General features: G+C 43.2%; 1 protein-coding gene across 1 annotated transcript in view; it reads right to left on the reverse strand.

Annotated features, from left to right (window-relative positions):
• Nucleotides 1-2,114: 2,114 nt before the first annotated feature.
• The window catches only part of ccdc3a (coiled-coil domain containing 3a), a 62,796-nt gene continuing 41,932 nt past the window's right edge, over nucleotides 2,115-22,978 (reverse strand). The window contains exon 3 of the mRNA XM_073066565.1: nucleotides 2,115-5,915. Coding sequence (XP_072922666.1) covers nucleotides 5,649-5,915 — 267 coding nt within the window. The 3' untranslated portion in view covers nucleotides 2,115-5,648. The remainder of the gene's footprint in view (nucleotides 5,916-22,978) is intronic.

Consider the following 22,978-nt stretch of genomic DNA (forward strand, 5'->3'; position numbering starts at 1 on the left):
CATCTGTTTATTCATTTCCATAGATGCTGTCTGACGTGCTGAGTCCCTCCTGTGTTTTGTACGTGTGTGCACTGGGTTTCCAGTATCTGCAGAGCCTCTTGTGTTCCTATTTGCTTTTGGACTGAACGTATGAAACATCGATTCTAACCATCAGGATCAGGGCACAGCACAGAGCTTTGTCAGTGATATTATCGCTGGTGCACAGCTTGCACATATCGAGCAATCTCTCAGCTGCTAATCATGAGTTTATGAGCGGTATAATGCCGTAACCACAGCTGGCAGCCATGTGTTTTGCTTACAGGGCCTTTTCTTGTTTATCAGACACGACTTTTATGAACCAAAATTTTCTCTTGCGGAATACCTCTCCAACAGCAAAGCCCCACATCGAAAGGAACAACAAATTTGTTTGTGGCTTTGCAACCAAAAGCGAGGTGGTCTGTGCGGCAAACTTCGGGATCGGTGTGATATATTATGTTTTCATTATGAGAAACTGTCACGTTATAGAGACGGCTCAGCACATCATGGAAACCAACCTCCCCTCCATATTCTCCACTTACATCCCCACTGCTTCCAAAAATAAGACTTTAAGACTTGGAGCAGAATTAGGCCATTTGGCCCATTGAGTCTGCTCCACCATTTGATCATGGCTGATTTATCTTCCCGCTTATCCCTGTTCTCTTGCCTTTTCCCTATAATCTTCTGGCTTCTTCCCCCTTTCTTTCTAGTCCCGTTGAAGGGTCTCGGCTTGAAACGCTGACTCTTATTTCTCCTCCATAGATGCTGCCTGACCCGCTGAGTTCCTCCAGCATTTTGTGTTTCTCTGGATTTCCAGCATCTGCAGAATCTCTCGTGTTCATACTTGAACTGGAAGGAGGATATCCAAAAGGAAACCCGTTGCTTCAGGAGGGGAAAACACAGGAGAAAGTTGGCAGGAAAAAAAGAAAAATATTTGTAACCCGTTTTGTATTCTCCTCATTCCATTAAACTCAAACCCCTTTTGTTTTGCTTTCAGAAACGATGCTTGTTGCTGGGATATTTCTGGAAAACCAGCATCTGACCAAAGTGGCTTCAATGAACAGCAAGTTGCTGGCACTCTCTACCTTTTACAGCTGTTTCTCATTCCATTATTGGTCTGACATTGTTTCAACTTGAAGCAAACCTCTGGCTTACATTTGCCAAAGGAGAGTTCTGAGAAAGGATGTGTTGGCATTGGAGAAGGTCCAGAGGAGATTCATGAGTATCAACCCAGGAATGAAAGGGTTAACACATGAGGGCCGTTTGATGATTCTGGGCCTGGAGTTTAAAAGAATGAAGGACAGAGGGGGGCATCTCATTGAAATCTATTGAATATTGAAAGGACTAGATAGACTGGACATGGATAGGATGTTTCCAGTGGTGGGAGAGTCGAGAACCAAATGGCACAGCCTCAGAGAACGAGGATATCCCTTTAGAACAGAGCAGAGGAAGGATTTCTTTAGCCAGTGGGTGTTGAATTTGTGGAATTCATTGTCACCGACAGTTGCAGAGACCAAGTCATGGGGTATATTTAAAGCAGTTTTTGATTAGTAAGGGCATCAAAGGTTATGGGGACAAGGCAAGAGAATAGGATTGAGATACAAAATAAATCAGCCATGATTGAATGCTGGGGCAGACTCAATGGGCTGAATGGCCTAATTCTGCTCCTATGTCTTAATATTTCTGCAGTCACTCCTCACACTGGAGAGGAAGAGAAAGTAACTTTACTTTGGCTGCTGACTCCATCTTAAGACCTGGTAACCCAACTTGTCTGCACTTTCCTCCTCCCTCCCCCCCTTGTGTCCTCCACCTCACTGTTAAAGTGAGGAGTACTGACACTGCCGACAATAATGCTTATAAAGAAATGTGGCCTTGGTTTATGTGCACAGTGGTGATGCTTGCAAACTGATAAACCGGTTTATCACTGTCACATGTACCGAGGTACAGTGAAAAACTTTGTTTTGCATGCCATCCCTACAGACCTTGTCAACAGGCCCAGAGGCAATCCAAAGGAAACGATAACAGGACACAGAAAAAGTGTGACAGTTACAGAGCAAGTGCAGTGCCAGCGGATAATAAGTTCCAAGGCTTCTTTGTAAAACTGTGTACAATTTATGTTTAATATATGTTTTTCTTGTGAACAAACATAGAATAGAACAGTACAGCACAGAAACAGGCCCCTCAGCCCTCAATGTTCTGCCAAACCAATTAACTTAATAAGTAACACACATAAAATGCTGGAGGAGCTCAGCAGGTCAGTCAGCATCTATGGAGAAGAGTAAACAGTCAAAGTTTCGGGCCGAGACCCTTCATCAGGTCCTGAGGGTCTCAGCCCAAAGCGTTGACTGTTTACACTTTTCCATAGATGCTGCCTGGCCTGCTGAGTTTCTCCAGCACTTTATGTGTGTCGCTTTGATTTCCAGCATCTGTAGAGTTTCTCTTGTTTGTAAATTGGTATTCAAATGGACAACTAGACAAATCCCTTCTACCTTCACAATATCGAAAACCCTCCATTTTATTTACATTCAAGTGTCTGTCTACACGTCTCTTAAAAGTCCCTAATGTATCTGCCTCCACCACCACCCCAGGCAGCACATCCCAGGTATCCAACACTCTCTGCGTAAAAAAACCTGCCCCCCACATCTCCCTTGAATGTCCCCCCCTCACCTTAAATGCTGCTTTTGTGATGCTGCTGCAAGTACGTTTTTCATTCCACCTGTCCATACATGGACTTATGTAGATGACAATAAACACAAATTTGATTTTTATTTTACTTTGAATTCAGCAGCTCTATAATTCACCGCCTCATCCCACACTAAGTTAGGAAACCAAGAACAAAGGTATGGATGAATCGGACACGAAATCGGGAAATGGATCCATCTCAGCGCAACTCTGACTTAGTTCCGACTCTGACAGAGCCGTTGCCGGGAATGTATCACAACACCAACCCTTTGATTCTCACAGTATCCTTGTGCACGGGCTGTGGGACTCCAGGGATGCAGTTCGACCACACAACGGGACGGCAAATTTTCACAGCTGTCAAAGCAAATAGTCTGAACAGCTTCATCAAATTTGTACAAGATGATAAGAGGCGTCGATTGAGTGGATACGCTTTCCCAGGGTGACAATGGATAATACGAGAGAGCAAAATCTTAAGATGATTGGAGGAAAGTATGGGGGGGGGGGGGATGTCAGAGGTAGGCTTTTATACACAGAGAGTGGTGGGTGTGTGGAATGCACTGCCAGGGGTGATGGTGGAGTCAGATACATTCGGGATATTTAATAAACTCTAAGACAGGAACTTGGATGAATTAAAAATGGAGGGTTATATGGAGGGAAGGGTTAGATTGATCTTAAGAGTAGTTTAGAAAGTCAGCAGAACATCATGGGCCAAAAGGCTTGTACTGTACTGTAATGTTCTAACTTTGATGGAGGGGCCAGAACACTCAAAGATATTTATTTTAAATTTGTGTTCTAATTTTGTTCTTGCAAAAACTGTGTATAATTTATGTTTCATTTACACTTCTCTTGTGAGTGCTTCTTATGTTCAATACTTTGAACTTTGACCTCTAGTAGTGGTTCAAACCCTAAAAGACAACATGCAGAGCAAATGATCCCAGTGGCTTGTCTCCTGTGAAGGGGGAGATACATTAGTCCTAATGCATGTAATAATTTGTCAGGAGCCAATCGGAGGAAGTCCATGGACACAAATTAAACAAGGCACTAAGTTTCAAGTAGGTAAGCACGTTGAAGAGTATTTCACCATCCCTTTCACTTTTACCTTTCATGAAATGACAATAATGACAATAAACTTGAAATTAATTTCTTTTGTTTTCCATCTGAGTGAGATAGATGGTAAGAAATGTTTCCCCATTGCAGTGTCTGAATCGAAGAGGCAAAGGTTTAAAGTAATTGCCCAGAGGTTTAGAGGGGATTTGAGGAAGAGATTGGAATCTGGAACATACTTGTCTAAAAGCGTGGTTCCTGTTATTTGGTCAATGCACTTCCTTCCTTCCCAGTCCTGATGGTCTCACCCAGAAACGTCGACTGTTTATTCCCCTCCATAGATGCTGCCTGACCTGCCGAGTTCCTCCAGCATTTTGTGTGCCAATAGAGTAACAGTGTTTTAGAGACTGTTAGGGAGACACATGAATATGCAGGGAGTGGAGGGGTGTTCATCATGAATAGGCGGAAAGGATTTAGTTTAATTTAGCATCATGTTCAGCACAGATATCGTGGACCAAAGGCTCTGTTCCTGTTCTAAGAAACTGGGACAATAAACTTTGTAACTCATCATCAGAAATGGAATAATTAGCGAAGTATACATTTTTATTGAAATATATAGACAATGTTGTACTAATGGCTGAAGAAACAATGTGATTTCCAAATACGGTAGTTTACTTGGTGACACGGTGCAAGGTAATTTCTCAGAGACAAAGTGTTTTCAGAAGTTATATTTGTTGTAAATGTGTTGCAGAGGTTTACAAGAATTTTCGACTGGACAAATGCCACACTTCCTGCAGAACACCGGTCATCCAATCGTCCACACAAAGATTCCACGAAGGAGAGCACTGAATACTACAGATACTGTCAGGACATTTGTACCAGCAATCCTTCTGCTAACTATGGTAACATGGACAACTCGAAAGGAAACACTGCTCCTAAAACAAGGAATGCTTAACGGCACATGGATGAAAGAAAAATGGAGGGCTATTGGGGAGGGAAAGGTTAGATTGATCTTGGAGTAGTTGCCACTCAACTTGATAGGGTGGTTAAGAAGGTGTATGGTGTGTTGATCTTCATTAGTTTGTGGATTGTGTTCAAGAGCTGTGAGGTAATGTTGTAGCTCTATAAAACCCTACTTAGAATACTCCTGGAGTATCGTGTTCAGTTCTGGTCGCCTCATTATAGGAAGATGAGGAAGCTTTAGAGAGAGTGAAGAGAAGATTCACCAGGATGCTGTCTGGATTTCAGAGCATGTCTAGTGATGAAAGATTGAACCAACTAGGGTTTTTCTCCTTGAAGCATAGTAGGATGAGAGGTGACTTGATAGAGGTGTATAAGATGATGATAGGCCTTGATAGAATGTTCAACCAGCAACTTTTTCCCCACAGTGGAATGGCTAATACAAGAGTGCGTAATTTTGAGGTGATTGGAAGGGGATGTATAGAGGGGACGTCAGATTTTGTTACACAGAAAATGGCAAGTGCAAGGATGCGCTGCCAGGGGTGGTGGTAAAGTCAAATACGTAGGGACATTTTAGATAGGCACATGATGAGAGAAAAATGGAGGGATATGTGGGAGGGAAGGGTTGGATTGATCTTGAAGTGTATTAAAAGACTGGCACAACTTCAAGGGCCAAATGGCCTGTACTATGCTGTAATGTTCTATGCTCTAAGTTCTATGTAACGATTAATAATGTGCGCAGTAAAATTTTTCATCTTCCCTCTCCTTAAAGCAATGAGACTATAAAACTATACATAAATGGGTGGGGAGAGGGACCCAGTGGTTTAGTGGGGTAGTGACTCTGCTAACTGGAATGCCCAGCACTTCCTGTGTTAGCTCGGCGGAAATCACAAGACAAACGATAAAAGACTTTGGTTCTTTCAGAGGCATTGTGCACTTCCTGTGTGTTAACCTTTCAGAATTGCCATGTTGGAGCCTGGTTTGACGTAGTGAGGGTGCTGGCTGCCGCTGTTTGACGACTTCTCCAACAGTTTTTTGTTCAGCTGGTCCACGCGCCGGCTCTTCTTCTTCACCTGCCGCAGGGCGCGTTTCACTCGCTTGACCTTCTCTTTCAGCTGCTTGTTCCGAGTCTCGAGCATGGCAACCCTGTCGATCAGCCTCTTCACTCTGTCTTCCTCCTCGAAGAGGGCCCTCTGCACCGTGGAGCACATGAGCTGGAAGAGAAGCAGATGTGAATGTCCGTCCTCTCTCAATACTTCAGAGCAGAAACAGAATCAGCTTTATCATCACTGACTCATATGATGTGAAATTTGTTGCAGGACCACAGTGTAGAGACAACGCAGGGCCCTTAGCATTGTCAGTGATCCCTCCCATCCATCCAACATCACTTTGACCCCCTACCATTGGACAGGAGGTACCATTGCACTAGCAAAAGAACTGTTAGGGTGGGAAATGGCCTCTTCCCCTGGGCTTTCAGACAATTGAACTCCTTGCCACCACCCAGGTCTCGTCACAAACAGTATGAAACACCAGTAGCATTATACTGTTTACTTTTTAACTTGTATCATATATGCACTTATTAGTTGTTAATTTATTTGTAGTAATATTACTTTATGTGTTTCATGTGTGAGTTATATGTACTGTGTTGTGTGCCTTGGTCCAAAGGAATGTTGTCTAGTTTGATGGGATACCCATGTATGGTTGAATCACAATAAACCTGAACTTGAACTCGTTATAATCGCAGCTTATTGTCTACCTGCATTCTCTGTAGCCGTTAGACTTTATTCTGCATTCCGTTGTTGTTTTACCTTGATCACCTCAATGCACTGTGTGATGATTTGATCTGTACGAGCAGTGTATAACACAAGCTTTTCACTGCCTCAGTCGATTCTGATTTTTACTGTATATGTGTATATTCAGTATGATGTGCAGCTTCTGTTCATGCAAGCGGTCCCTGCCCCGTATCAGATCGATTGTGAGAATGTGGCAAATGCAGTTGCGGCCTACCGCTGGCGCAGTGAATTGACCGAGCTTCCTACATGCATGAGGTTTTCGAGTGCGCATGTCTTTTTGTCTCAGCGAGCCTGGTTCATCGCTCCTACGTTGTGAGTTGTCCAGCGTGTACCATTACTCACATTCCTCAGTAAAAACGATGTTTAATCATACCACTCCATTGTCGATCTTGCCCTCTGCAATACATAACAGCCCCTAATACAATAAGATGGACTCTTGACCTCACAATCTACCTTGTTATGGCCTTAAATCTTACGGTCTGCCGGCACTGCCCTTTTGCTGTAACTGTAACACTTTATTCAGTTATTGCTACCCCAAATGTACTGAAGTGCAGAAATGACCTGTAGAAAAGGCAAATCAATTGGTTTACTATTGTCACATTTACAGGGGTGCGGTGAAAAGCTTCCTTTTGTATGCCAGCCATTCCTGAATGTACGCCTGGTTTATAACTGAGAGTGGTGGATGTGTGGAATGCCCCTGCCAGGGGTGGTGGTAGAGGCAGAAACAGCGGAGCATTTAAGAACCTGTTAGATAGACACATGGATAATAGAGGAATAGAGGGCTCCGTAGGAGGCAAGGGTTAGATTGGTCTTAGAATCAGTTAAAATTTTGGCACAGATTGTGGGCCAATAGGCCAATACAGTGCCGAACTGTTCTATGGTTAATTTTTATTTCTAGTCTACAAATTCATTCCATTATTCTGAAGCAAGCTAGAGGCTGCCAGAATGAGTCAGAGCGAAGGAAATGTTATGAATATCTTGCGCTTCAAGTATTTTTAAGATTTTGATTTGTGAGTATTGTAAATCATAACTCAACAATAAGTGCACATCTTTACTGTATTAGGCCATAATATACTGCTTCAACAGAGCTAACACATGGTTATTATAAAATGAATTATTCTCCACCTTCCGGTGAGTCAGCAAGAGGGTGGCTGCCTTGTGGTTTTCCAACACATTTGATGTTTGTTCATAATCCCACTTGGGGAAGTTATGATTTAATTTAGCTCACCTGTTAGCACTTCAGCTGTACACTGTGAACATTAACCACAAAACCTTTCAAGTAAGAAATCTTAATTTGCTTGGCCTTAACTGTTATAGTTACAAAGAAAGTGATAAACAAATAAAAAGCAAGGACCGTGATGAGGTAGATTGAGAGATCAAGAGTTTGGCTTTATTGTAAAAAGACATCCATTTAAGAGTCATATACCAGTGGGGTAGAAGTTGGCCTTGAGTCTACTGGTAATTGAGAGTCGATAAACTGGTTATATATAATCTGCTAATTTAACAATAACGAGGTACCGGATTGTCAATTTTCCTCATGATAGTGAGGGTGGCCAGTCAGCCCATTGGATGTAAGCTCACTCGCCTGTCATTCCCATCCTCCATCATAAATCCCTGCAACTTATTCTCCCTCGCACGCCCTACCATTCCAGTCTGCTCACCTCCCCACCTGACTCTGCTGCCACCCAACGACACTTGATAGTCTCACCAAGTCGGAGACACTGACTTGTCAAAGAAAGCAACGGTGTTCCCCGAAGCTTAGGAGCACTCTGACTACTTTCGTCCAGTCTGGGGAAAAAGCGCCATCATTTAACATCTCTGGCTTCTGTCTTTAAGCCAATTCCTTGTTCGAGCTGCTCCGATTTTAAAAATCTATCAACCCCTGATTGAATCGCAATCCTAATGTGTAGAGATGACGAAATTCTCCTTGGAATGCTTGGGTGAGTGGGTGGGAGTTTGTCTGTGGCTGGTGGGATAGGATGGGGAATATCAGAAGCGAATTGAATGGTTAAGATCTTGGGGTAGATAAATGAATATTTACATTTAAACTTCTGGTATCATAGAAGATGAAGCATGAAAGGCTCTGGGAGGTCTTGAGGAGGAGGATATGGGGAGGGTCCTTCCTCTTGTGGGGGAATCTCAAATTAAGGGTTATTGATTAAAAATAAGGCAGAAATGAAGAGAACTTCTTTCTTCATTTCGTCTTTGGCTCTGACGTCTGCAGAGGACAGTGGAAGCAGATTCTTTTAATAGATTTAAGGTAGATGGCTTGCTGCCCCACTGTGAAGTCTCTTTGAGCTATATCTACCCTGAAGAAGTTTAAATCTTCCCTTCAACAGGAGCTCAGTGAGACAGCTCCTCCTCCATGACCTCTGCTGCCCTCCGACTCTTCAGCTTGTGCTCATTCCCCTCCCTCTCTTTATTATCTGGCTGCTGCCCCCTTCCTTCCTGGTTCTGTTGAAGACCAAAAATGTCAACTGTTTATTCCCCTCCATAGATGCTGCCTGTCCTGCTGAGTTCCTCCAGCATTTTCTGTATGTTACTCTTGTTCTTCTCAGTTTTGTTCCTGCAGGAATCAACTAAAGTGCTTGATACATTTTATCCTGATTGTGCGTTGCTGCTCTCAGCAAGCAGTCTCTATCTACCCAGAACCTCTTCTGCCTCCCACTTTCAGTCCATTATAACCTTCCTGTACCACCCACGGCAGCCCAGACTGAGTCAGGTACAAACCGTTTATTATCTGAGGCCAGGCAGGGGTACACATGCTCCACTTGTGTCAACAGCATTGTAAATTGCACCAGTTTCCTTTACCACTGCAAACCAGAACTCAATGTTGCAAGTTTAAGAAAAAAAGCCTCTGTGATCCTGAGCAGATTTCTGAATGATTCTGTGACTGGGCCAGTCACCTTCTGGTAGGGCAAGTGATGAAGCAGCTTCTATTGCACTTGAACACTCGTACATATTGTATGAGAGGCCCATTCAAAAGTCTGCTAAGAGCGGGATGGAAGTTATCCTTGAGCCTGGTGGTACGTGCTTTCAGGCGTTTGTATCCCCTGCCCAGTGGGAGGGCGGAGAGGAGAGGATGACCGAGTTGGAGCTGACAAGTCAAGTCAAATCACTTTTATTGTCATTTCGACCATAATTGCTGGTACAGTGCATAGAGTACATGAGACCACGTTTTTCAGGACCATGGTGTTACGTGACACAGTACAAAAACTAGACTGAACTACGTAAAAAAACAACACAGAGAAAGCTACACTAGACTACAGACCTACACTGGACTGCATAAAATGCACAAAAACAGTGCAGGCATTACAATAAATAATAAACAGGACATTAGGGCAAGGTGTCAGTCCAGGCTTCAGGTATTGAGGAGTCTGATAGCTTGGGGGAAGAAACTGTTACATAGTCTGGTCGTGAGAGCCCGAATGCTTCGGAGCCTTTTCCCAGGTGGCAGGAGGGAAAAGAGATTTATGAGGGATGCATGGGGTCCTTCATAATGCTGTTTCCGTTGTGGATGCAGCGTGTAGTGTAAATGTCCGTGATGGCGGGAAGAGAAACCCTGATGATCTTCTCAGCTGACCTCACTATCTGCTGCAGGGTCTTGCGATCCGAGGTGGTGCAATTTCCCAACCAGGCAGTGATGCAGCTGCTCAGGATGCTCTCAATACAACCCCTGTAGAATGTGATGAGGATCGGCGGTGGGGGGGGGGGGGGTGGGTGGTGGGAGAGGGACTTTCCTCAGCCTTTGCAGAAAGTAGAGACACTGCTGGGCTTTCTTTGCTATGGAGCTGGTGTTGAGGGACCAGGTGAGATTCTCCGTCAGGTGAACACCAAGAAATTTGGTGCTCTTTACGATCTCTACCGAGGAGCCATCGATGTTCAGTGGGGAGTGGTCGCTCTGTGCCCTCCTGAAGTCAACAACCATGATCAATGTCCTTGATCACGTTGGTTGCTCTCCCGAGGTAAATGTAGACAATCAGTGGAGGAGAGGCTGGTGAACATACCTGATCAGAAGCTCACACCTTTGGTGGTAGAAACTGATTGAGAGATTTCAAAAAGGAATTGGACCAGTATGTGAACGAGAGCATTTTTTCAGCGCTAAGATTTCTATCGGTATTTACAGATGCGACAATATGTTAATAAGACGCTTAAAAATGTAACCAAGGCAAGTACATGCTTGATAGAGCTCTTTAGAGAAGCATATAATTCAGATAGTGGTAGTAGAATCATTTCAAGCATGTATAAGGGGTTGTCAAATCTTAAAACACATTCAACTTCTGTGGTGAACTACAGAACTACATATACCTGTCTGGACACGCCCCTCTGCTGACTGCTCCTGTGGCTCCTCCCACAGACCCCTATATAAAGGTGGTTGGAGGAACTGCTCCTCCCTCAGTCTCCAGGATGTTGTGTGGTGGTCTCTTGCTGCTAATCGTGGTCTCTTGGAGCTAATAAAAGCCTATTGTTCACCTCCCGTCTCCGAGAGTTATTGATGGTGCATCAACTTCATACATTAAAACAAAATGGGAGAAGGAAGGAAGGATAATTATATCTGAGGAAGAATGGACAACAATATGGAGATATCAATGGAAGTGTACCAGTTCACAGAAATGGAGGGAGTTTGGATGGAAAAACTTGATAAGATATTTTATTACACCCTCTCAGAAATCCCATTATGATAGTAACCTCCCTGTTTGCTGGAGAAATTGTGAAAATCAAAATGCAAATCATTATCATATTTTTTGGGACTGCCCTGTTATTAAAAACTATTGGAGGGGGATACACAATGCCCTACAAGACATCTTTAAATATGAAATACCCTTTGAGAGTAAGACCATATATTTTGGATATATACCTCAAGAATGGTTGAAAAGAGATAAATATTTAATGAATATACTGTTGGTGGCTGGTAAAAAGACTCTTACTAGGAAATGGTTAACACAGGAGAGCCCAACTTTAAATACATGGATGGAAATTACAATGGACATTTACAAAATGGAGAAGATAACAGCATCTGTTGATCATAAGCTGGAACAATTTGATTCATACTGGGGAAAATGGTTTAACTACATAATGCCTCATAGACCTGATTTTATTCTCTCAAATCAATGAATCTGTTGTAAAAAAATCACTCCCTACTTGTACATAGTTCTTTCCTTTTGCTTGTTTTTTCTCCCCACTCTTTTCTATAACTGTATACCTCAGATAAATACTTTGTGGAGATTTGTGATATATATGATTATATGATATATATGTACAATGTCTGAAATACATCTTATGGAAATGTTTCTTTGATGATAAACCAATAAAAAAACAAATTACAAAAAGAAAGAAAGATTAGCTTTATTTGTCACATGTACTTCAAAACATTAAAACATACAGTGAAGTAAGAAACATTGAAAGGCTAACTTTGAGGAGATGCGCAGGGATTTAGAGGAAAGGCTAACTTTGAGGAGATGCGCAGGGATTTAGAGAGAGTGGAATGGGTCAAGTTGTTTTATGGGAAGGATGTAATAGAGAAATGGAGGTCATTTAAGGGTGAAATTATGAAGGTACAGAATCTTTATGTTCCTGTTCGGTTGAAAGGAAAGGTTAAAGGTTTGAAAGCGCCATGGTTTTCAAGGGATATTAGAAACTTGGTTCGAAAAAAGAGGGATGTCTACAATAGATATAGGCAGCATGGAGTAAAGGAATTGCTCGAGGAATATAAAGAATGTAAAAGGAAACTTAAGAAAGAGATTAGAAAAGCTAAAAGAAGTTACGAGTTTGGTTTGGCAAATAAGGTGGAAGTAAATCCGAAAGGCTTCTACAGTTATATTAAAAGCAAGAGGATAGTGAGGGATAAAATTGGTCCCTTAGAGAATCAGGGTGGTCAGCTATGTGTGGAGCCGAGGGAGATGGGAGAGATTTTGAACGATTTCTTCTCTTCGGTATTCACTAAGGAGAAGGATATTGAATGGTGTAAGGTGTGGGAAACAAGTAAGGAAGTTATGGAACCTATGACAATTAAAGAGGTGGAAGTACTGGCGCTTTTAAGAAATTTAAAAGTGGATAAATCTCCGGGTCCTGACCGGATATTCCCCAGGACCTTGAGGGAAGTTTGTGTAGAGATAGCAGGAGCTCTGACGGAGATCTTTCAGATGTCATTAGAAACAGGGATTGTGCCGGAGGATTGGCGTATTGCTCATGTGGTTCCATTGTTTAAAAAGGGTTCTAGAAGTAAGCCTGGCAATTATAGACCTGTCAGTTTGACATCAGTGGTGGGTAAATTAATGGAAAGTATTCTTAGAGATAGTATTTATAATTATCTGGATAGACAGGATCTGATTAGGAGTAGCCAGCATGGATTTGTGCGTGGAAGGTCATGTTTGACAAACCTTATTGAATTTTTTGAAGTAGTTACGAGGAATGTTGACGAGGGTAAGGCAGTGGATGTAGTCTATATGGACTTCAGCAAGGCCTTTGACAAAGTTCCACATGGAAGGTTAGTTAAGAAGGTTCAGTCGTTAGGTATTAATGCTGGAGTAATAAAATGGATTCAACAGTGGCTAGATGGGAGATGCCAGAGAGTAGTGGTGGATAATTGTTTATCGGGATGGAGGCCGGTGACTAGCGGGGTGCCTCAGGGATCTGTTTTGGGCCCAATGTTGTTTGTAATATACATAAATGATCTGGATGATGGGGTGGTAAATTGGATTAGTAAGTATGCTGATGATACTAAGGTAGGAGGTGTTGTGGATAATGAGGTGGGTTTTCAAAGCTTGCAGGGAGATTTATGCCGGTTAGAAGAATGGGCTGAACGTTGGCAGATGGAGTTTAATGCTGAGAAGTGTGAGGTTCTACATTTTGGTAGGAATAATCCAAATAGAACATACAGGGTAAATGGTAGGGCATTGAGGAATGCAGTGGAACAGAGAGATCTAGGAATAACAGTGCATAGTTCCCTGAAGGTGGAGTCTCATGTAGATAGGGTGGTGAAGAAGGCTTTTGGAACGCTGGCCTTTATAAATCAGAGCATTGAGTACAGAAGTTGGGATGTAATGTTAAAATTGTACAAGGCATTGGTAAGGCCAAATTTGGAATATTGTGTACAGTTCTGGTCACCGAATTATAGGAAAGATATCAATAAATTAGAGAGAGTGCAGAGACGATTTACTAGGATGTTACCTGGGTTTCAGCACTTAAGTTACAGAGAAAGGTTGAACAAGTTAGGTCTCTATTCATTGGAGCGTAGAAGGTTGAGGGGGGATTTGATCGAGGTATTTAAAATGTTGAGAGGGATAGATAGAGTTGACGTGAATAGGCTGTTTCCATTGAGAGTAGGGGAGATTCAAACGAGAGGACATGATTTGAGAGTTAGGGGGCAAAAGTTTAAGGGAAACACGAGGGGGTATTTCTTTACTCAGAGAGTGATAGCTGTGTGGAATGAGCTTCCTGTAGAAGTAGTAGAGGCCAGTTCAGTTGTGTCATTTAAGGTAAAATTGGATAGGTATATGGATAGGAAAGGAGTGGAGGGTTATGGGCTGAGTGCGGGTAGGTGGGACTAGGTGAGATTAAGAGTTCGGCACGGACTAGGAGGGCCGGAATGGCCTGTTTCCGTGCTGTGATTGTTATACAGTGATGTTCCAATGTACGTGTGGCAAATAGGGCTAATCTTTAATCTTTCAAATCTCTTACTATCTTTCCTCTCAGTTGGTCCTGACGAAGGGTCTCGGCCCGAAATGTCGACAGTGCTTCTCCCTATAGATGCTGCCTGGCCTGCTGTGTTCCACCAGAATGTTGTGTGTGTTGCTTGAATTTCCAGCATCTGCAGAGTTCTTCATGTTTGCTAATCTTTAATCCTTTGTCTCGTGTCAACGACCAACACATTATGAGCTGGGCGCAGCCCGCAAATGCCGCCACGCTTTCAGTGCCAACGTAGGATGCCCACAATTTACTAACTTGCATGTCCTCGGAATGTGGGAGGAAACCGGTGCATCTGCAGGAAGCCCATGCACTCGTGGAGAGAGCAGGCAAACTCCGCAGAGACAGCAGCAGCAATTGAATCCCGACCGCTTTACCAAGGAGATCTACCTGAAGCTAGCAGCAGACTCAACGGGACAAAAACCCTTCATCTGTGCCACAACAATCCTATGATCCTCAGTGTAGTAACCAAACACCCATCACTCTCCACTTCTAAAGTAATTCACTAAATACCTGCCGATCGAATATTGAAGAGTGGACATGGAGAGAATGTTTCTTACAGTGGGCGAGTTTAGGACCAGAGGGTACAGCCTCAGAGTGTAAGGGTGTACCTTTAGAACAGAGATGAGAATTAATTTCTTTAGCCAGAGGATGGTGGTGGATTTCACTGCCACCGTCGACTGTGGAGGTCAAGTCACTGGGCATATAAAATGGAGGTTTATAGATTCCTGATCAGCAAGGATGTCAAAGGTTACAGGGAGAGTGTGGTTGGGAGGGATAATAAGTCAGTATTGATGGAATGGCGGAGCAGACTCGATGGGCTGAATGGCTTATTTCTGCTCCTATGTCATATAGCCTTCTGGCCCTGCCTTTCCTGTCCGGCTGTGGTGTGGGATTGGAAGTTTTTTTTCTCAGGAACATTGCGTTCCTGAAGGTCACTAACTCATTTTTTCTTTCCACACATGTTGTCAGTAATTAGGGGACTGACAATGTTAACTGATTCACACATCACCACCCTCCTTGCACACCGTGATAATTAAATGCTCTGGGATCTTCGGCTGCCGGGGATATGGAACGGCACCTCTTAGGAATCCTGGCCTGCTGCCTTAGGGTGCACAACGGGAATGTGGCCTGGAATTCCAGAGTTTCGGTTGATTCACTTTTCAGTTAGACAAAGAGAAACTTCAGTGATTCCGTCCTCGAACGATTATACGAGACCAGGCTGATGTAGAATCAATAGGGGCAGCATGGTAGTGTAGCGTTTAGCGCACCATGGCTTTACAGCGGCAGCGGTCGGGGTTCGATTCCCGCTGCTGTCTGGAGCACCTGAAGGAATCCCACCTGTTGACAGGAAGGAACGTACAAACTCCTTACAGACAGCGTCGGAACTGAACTCACTAACTGCTAGGCCACCGCGGCGGCCCCACATTCAGACTGCGCTGGTCATTGACGGAAACGATGCACTTCCCTGTGTGTTTCGATGAACGTGTGACAAATACAGCTGAAGTTTTAAAAATGGGCAAGTAAATAAATATTGAGAAAGAGGAATACTGAGGTGGTGTTCATGGGTTTAGGAATCTGGTGGCAGAGGATGGAATTTTCCCATTCCAAGCTGATCGGCACCCGAAACGCATCCGTTGTGTACTTGTACCCACAGACCATGGTTTCCTAGGTAAAGTCCGTCAGCATTGCAAAACACTGGCAGGATTGTAACAGCTTGGGCCACAGCTTTGTTTGAAGCTCAGAGGGAAAAAACACGCTGTCTGACAGAAACTTGACTACCATTGCTTTATCTTTGTTTGGGTTTATGCCGTTCCCGGGAATTTTAGGAATTTCCAATCCTTCCATTGCAGATTTGCCAGACTGTTTTGTCCCAATGCACACAAGGGTTAAGTACACCATTAAAGCGATTGGCAAACAAGCAAATATTAAAATCACTAGGGGGTACGAGTGCAGATTTATGGCTGATTTTATGAACTCAAACTTTATGCTGAATGCATAATTACATTAATGACCTGTTCTTGTTAATTATCTGAAGGTAGTTCACTCAAGCTGCTGTCCTCACAGTTACCCCGGACTGGGCAACCTTAGCCGTGGTCAAAACACCCACAAATTGTGCACAGCAACGGGGAGAGGGAAGGGACTGGCTGATGGACAGCGAGGTGAGGGGAAGAGTCACTGAGGGAACCAGAGGGTTGGACTGGGGTGCTCCTGAGGCCAGGAACATGAGACTGATAGAGACTCACTTCCGCTGCTAGAGCAGATTGCGTGCATGGCGTTATCAGCTCACACTGGTGGCTGAGGGCAGGCCCGTGTATGAGGACGTTACTCTTCAGGATGTATAAGGACGGTGCATCTCCCCACGAAGGTGTTGGGTGTGAGACATCGTCTGTGAGGTCATCCTCTGTGGAGTCATGCGCAAAGAGAAAGCCAAATGTAGACACAAGGCCACTGAAAAAGGCAGATTTAGTGCAGTAAGGTGACTGAAGATGCAAGGATACATACACACACACCCTCTGACACTCTAAATATGCTTGTGCACAGAGCAAAGATGAATGTGCATCCATGTGCATATATACTGTGTGTGTGTGTGTGTGTGTGTGTGTGTGTGTGTGTGTGTGTGTGTGTGTGTGTGTGTGTGTGTGTGTAACACACACAAATTTACACATCCTTCAAGCTTTCCAATATTGAAGTCATATGGAGTCAACTTAGCAGCCAAAGGCCAAACATATTTTCACTGCCTTGTAATCAGCATCGCTATCCAGGTGAATTATTTTGCCCGACAGATGAAGCAGATTACTTACAATCTGCAAACCAGTAAGTAACGACCCACTTTTTGGATCAAGACGCAGCCCTTTTCATTTTTTCATGCAGTTTTGACCTAATGATTCCTTCACTGTTGATGTGTACAGGAGGCCTGATTGTAACAACTGAGGCAGAAGCCGGGCTAAGTCCGCTCCACCACTGAATATGATCCAAACTGCTTTTCAGTCGTCACACTCTCTCTCTCTACGATAAGGAAGTCTTTCTCTCAAATTAGTCGTAGAATTAGGAGTCACAGAAATGAGCCAACCGGCCAACCATGTTTGTACTAATCTTGACCATCTACATTAACGTTGCAGGACTTGAGGGCCTGAATTGTATTGGAATTGGTTTATTATTGTCATATGTACCACGATTCAGTGAAAAGCTTGTCTTTCATACTAGTCCATAGAGGTCAGATCATACACAGTGCATTGGTATGAAGGGGCTTCTGCACAGTTTCAGAAAAAAACTGCAGAGGGTTGTAAACTCTGCCAGTTCCATCATGGGCACTAACCTCCCGACAATTGAAGACACTTTCAAAAGATGATACTTCAAAAAGGAGGCATCCATCATTAAGGACCCTCCATCACCCAGGGCATGCCCTCTTCTCATTGTTACCATCAAGGAGGTGGTATTAGAGCCTGAAGACACACAACACTTTAGAAACAGCTTCTTCCCCATTGGCATCAGATTTCCAAATGGACAATGAACAAACCCATGATCACTACGTCACTATTTTTTCACAGACAAGAGAAAATCCGCAGGTGCTGGAAATCTGAGCGACACACACAAAATGCTGGAGGAACTCAGCAGGCCAGGCAGCATCGATGGGAAAAAAGTACAGTCAACGTTTCAGGCCAAGCTCCTCCGGCTGAACTGGAGGAAAAAAGATGAGGAGTAGATTACTATCACCTCATGTTTCTCACCTTTAGTTCTCCAGTCATGACAAAGGGTCACAACATCACTATTTTTTCTCTTTCTTTGCACTACTTATTTAATGTAATTTTAAAAATATATTTTAATTGTAATTTATATGGCTTTGTACTTCTGCTGCAAAACAACAAATTTCATGAGCAAACACAAGGAAATCTGCAGATGCTGGAAATTCAAACAACAACACACACAAAATGCTGGTGGAACGCAGCAGGCCAGGCAGCATCTATAAGGAGAAGCACTGTCGACGTTTCGGGCCGAGACCCTTCGTCAGGACGGATTTCATGACATGAAATTTCATGACATATCTCAGTGATAATAAACCTGGTTCTGATTCTGATTACTTTGAGGTAAAACAATAAGAATGCAGAATAAAGTGTAACAGCTACAGAGAGAGTGTAGTGCACGTAGACATTAAGGTACAAGATCATAACCAGGTAGATTGTGAGGTCAAGAGTCCAAGAGTCCATTTTATTGAACTAGGGAACTTTTTAATAGTTTTATAGCCTGAATTATAGGGAGAAGTTGGGACTTAATTCATTGGAATTAGGAGACTCAGACCTTATAGAAGTGTATAAAATCATAAGAGGCACAGATAGACAAATGCGCACAGTCTTTGTCCCTGAGAAAGGCAATGGAAAACTAAAGAGCATAGGTCTAAGACAAGAGAGGAACAATTTTAAAGACACCCAAGTAGCAACTTCATCACATAGAGAGTGGACATTATATAGAACAAGCTGCCAGAGAAGTCATTGAGGCAGGGACGACTGTAGACATAAGAGGTTGTGCAGAAGCTGTATTTTTGAGTAACACACACAAAATGATGGAAAAACTCAGCAGGTCGGGCAGCATCTATGGAAGACACCAACCTGACCAAACTCAAGCTGGAGAACCAATGGTGCATGATGGCATGAACACTGATTTTTTTCTAACCTCTGGTAATTTCTTCCCCCCCCCCCCCCTTTGTTTTTCCTTCCCACCACTCTCTTGTTGCATTCCTCATTCTGGTTACCCTCTCACTCCGTTTCTTCTCCTTACCTCTCACCACTTCCTCTTTCCCTTTCTCTGGTATCCCTCTTCCTTCCCTTTCTCTCCTGATCTGCTCTCCTCTCCTATCTAATTCCCTCTTCTTCATCCCTTTACCTTTTCCACCTGTCACATCCCAGCTTCTTATTTCAACCACAGCCCCCCACCCCCAGTATCCCCCTTTCCCTCACCTGGCCTCACCTAACACCTATCACCTGTACTCTTCCCCCTTCCCCCCATTATTTTGCCTTCTCCCCCCTTCCTTTCCAGCCCAGATGAAGGTTCTTGGCCTGAAAAGTTTATTCTCCTCCATAGATGCTGCCTAACCTGCTGAGCTCATCCAGCATTCTATATGTGTTGCAGGTGCAATTACAAAGTTTAAAAGACTTTTAAACTTACAAAGTACATGGATCCATTACAAAGATCATGGATAGGAGAGGTTTAGAATCAGAATAAGGTTGATTATCACTGACACGTGTCAACAATTTGTCATTTTGTGTTAGCAGTACAGAGTAAGGCATAAAAAAAATTAGGTCTCTTGTGTGTAGTTCATTTTTCATTGATTCCACTGTGTTTCTTTGTATTTATGGTGAATGCCTGCAAGGAAATGAATCTCAGGGTAGTATGGGTGACACCTGTACTTTGATCATAAACTTACTTTGAACTTTGAGCAATCTATTCATCTACTACTTTGTGACTCCATCCAGCATCTGCAGTCTTATGTGCCTCAATTGGTTATCCTCATGTACACTAAATATAATGGAAACACCAGCTCATTCATCAGCATTGGTTAAGGAATAAAACAGATTTATGTTCCTAGCGACAACTCTGCGTTAGAAGGTGACCTGACTTTGCTCTTCAGAGATACAAATAGCTCGACTGGATAATTCCTGCTGTGAAATTACACAGGCTTCACCTTTAACAGAATAAACTTGAGGTCAGGTTATTTTAGAGGAAAATGATACATCAAGTAAGCACAAACACTTGGGTTCTGGTTTGAACTCAATTTCTAAATGTGATGAAATCAAATTATACAAAAATTATCTGGTTGCTAAACAGATGGCAGGTCTCCTTAAGTAAATTATAAGAGACTAATCGAACGCAGGAACACAGATCATATCTTTAACTCCTGGAGATCTAAGAATATCATCTGAGTCCAAAGATCAGGTTACTATTTTAACAACACACACAAAATGTTGGAGGAACTCAAAACGTCAGGCAACATCTATGGAGATGAATAAACAGTTGACATTTCAGGCCAAGGCCCTTCGTCAGGACAGATTTATTTCTCTCCGTAAATATTGTCTGACCTGCTGAATTCCTCCAGGATTTTGTGTGTGTTGCTCAAGATTTCCAGCACCTGCAGGATCGCTTTTGTTTCTGCTATTTTACCATCTCTCCGTAACTAACTGCTGATCGGCACTCTGTAAAATTGCAATGATTATATCAGTCAAAACCCTTCAATGCTGACATCACCACGGAACAACATGAATCACGCTGTCTGTCACAATGTCAGAGGATGTCAAAATCTGGGTCCAAATTAGAATTACAGTTAATGCAAGAAGTGTCACACACAAAATGCTGGAGGGACTGAATCAGGCCAGGCTGCATCCATGAAGTGCAACAATTGATGTTCATTTGCAGTAAATGTTCATTATATAATTGAGTCATGGATTCAGTCAGTGGGCAAACAGGCCCCTCAGCCCAACTTGTTTATGCCAGCTGTGTTATCCAGAGAGCTGGTCCCATCCGCCCGTGTTTGGCCCAGAGACCTCTAAACCTCTCTTATTCAACACACACACACACACACAAAACATTGGAGGTCCTCATCAGGTCAGGCAGTCACTACGAAGGGAAGTGAACAGTCAACGTTTCAGGCTGAGACCCTTCATCGGAAACGGAACGGAAGAAGGCAGAAGCTGCCGGACAGCTAGTATTCCCTCCTCCTTATCTTTTTATCCCGGCTTCTGACCCCTTCCCTTGAGGTCCTGATGAAGGATCTTTTAACTGATGATGCAGAATCAGACACAGTTTTATTATCACTATCTTATATGACAGTGCAGGGTTTTTTGTTCTGTTTGTTTTATTTAGAGGTACAGGCCCCTCTGGCCCAATGAGCCTGCACCACCCAATTACGCCCACGAGATCCATCGACCTACTAACCCCTACGTCTTTGGACAGTGGGAGGAAATCGGAGCTCCCAGAGGAAGCCCACACGGACAGGGGGAGAATGTGCAAACACTTCACAGAGTTCAGCAGAATTGAACCCGGGTCTCCAGCACTGTGATAGTGATACACTAATTGCTCCACTACCATATTTTGTCAGCAGTGCAAAGACATAAAATTACTATAAATTATAAACTGAATATATATAGTGCAACGTGAAAAGAAATAATGTTCGTGGGTTTAAAACTCCAGAGAGAAAAGAATCAAAAGGGTAAGTACAATTTCACGCTCAACGTCAACAAGAGCAAGACATTGGTTGTGGGCTTCAGGGCAGATTAGGTCAGAGGACACACATTAGCCCTCATCGAGAGGTCAGCAGTGGAAAGGGTGAGCAGCTTCAAGTTGCGGGGTTTCAATGTCTCAGAGGCTCTATTCTGAGCCCAGTCACAAAGTGGCTCTACTTCATTAGCAGTTTGAGGAGATTTGGTATGTCACCAAAGACTCTTGCCGATTTCTAGAGACATACCTTGGAGAGCTTGCTGCTTGGTTGCATGACAGCCTGGTATAGATGTTCCAACGTGCAGAGACACAACTCCATTGTAAACTCACCCAACTCCAATTCGGTGACAACTCTCCCCCACCATTGAGAATATCTTCAAGAGGCAGTACCTCAAAAGTACGGTAGCCATCACTAAATACCCTGTTCTCATTACCTCAGTCAGGGAGGCAGGACAGGAGCCTGAAGGCCTACAATTACAGTGCGGAAGCATGGCGGTTAACGCGTCACTTTACAGCACCGGCGATCACTGATCAGGATTCGATTTCACAAGCTGTCTGTAAGGAGTTTGTATGCACTCCCCTGTGGCCGTATGGGTTTCCTCTGGGTGCCCTCGGTTTCCTCCCACATTCCAAAGGTGCACAAGTTAGGGTTAGTGAGTCGTGGGCATGCTATGTTGACACCGGAAGTGCTGTGCAGACTGCCCAGCACAACCCTCGCTGATCTTGATTTGACACGAACGATGCATGTCTTGATGTTTTGATGCACATGTGACAAATAAAGCTAATCTCTTTGATCTCTCAAAGATTTAGAAGCAGCTTTGTCCCCTCTGTCATCAGGTTTCTAAAAGGCCCATTAAGCCATGAACACAAGCTCATTATTCCTTTCTTGTATGCGCTATCTATTTATTTTGTAATTTATTGCAATTTTGCACTGTACTGCTGCTGCAAAACAACAAATTTCACATCATATAAGTCAGTGGTAATAAATCTGATTCTAATTCTCTTCAGTCAAAGTGACAGCAACTTAAATACTTCAACATGTAGATCACATCAGGGAAAAAAAACAATTCATCACTTCCATCCACAACCATCACTCTAAGAAAAACAGTGCAGTTGAATCAGCCGTAAACATCAAATGCTTTCTGTCACTGCTGGCTGAGGTCATAAAACAGGCAACGTTGGATATGCTCAGTTTGTGAATTGAGCTTTGTAAACTAAAACAGTTTAAAACATCAAAGAGCAAGGAAGCAGAGCAATTAACTCGCGTGAACACCCTGGTCACCTGCTGAAGATAAATCACCACATAATTTGGTCAAACTGATGGTAGTAAGAACACTCAATTATCAAAGCATTATGACCCCCAGGGAAACTGTGATTGCTCTTTTCCACTCTAAATTATACAATGGGGTGGCATCTATAATCTGCCCAGTTTATCAAAAACTAAATTGTGTTATTTAACTTTAAAGTCTGTTCAGAGTTTTACAGCTAGCCATGAATTCTCACAACACTATTCCACTAGGAATTATTTTTAAAAAGTCAACAAATGTATGAGATTCTGATTCCACTTCCGATTCAGATTTATTTATCAC

The sequence above is a fragment of the Hemitrygon akajei genome, chromosome 14 (genome assembly GCF_048418815.1).
Source record: "Hemitrygon akajei chromosome 14, sHemAka1.3, whole genome shotgun sequence".
Taxonomy (NCBI): domain Eukaryota; kingdom Metazoa; phylum Chordata; class Chondrichthyes; order Myliobatiformes; family Dasyatidae; genus Hemitrygon; species Hemitrygon akajei.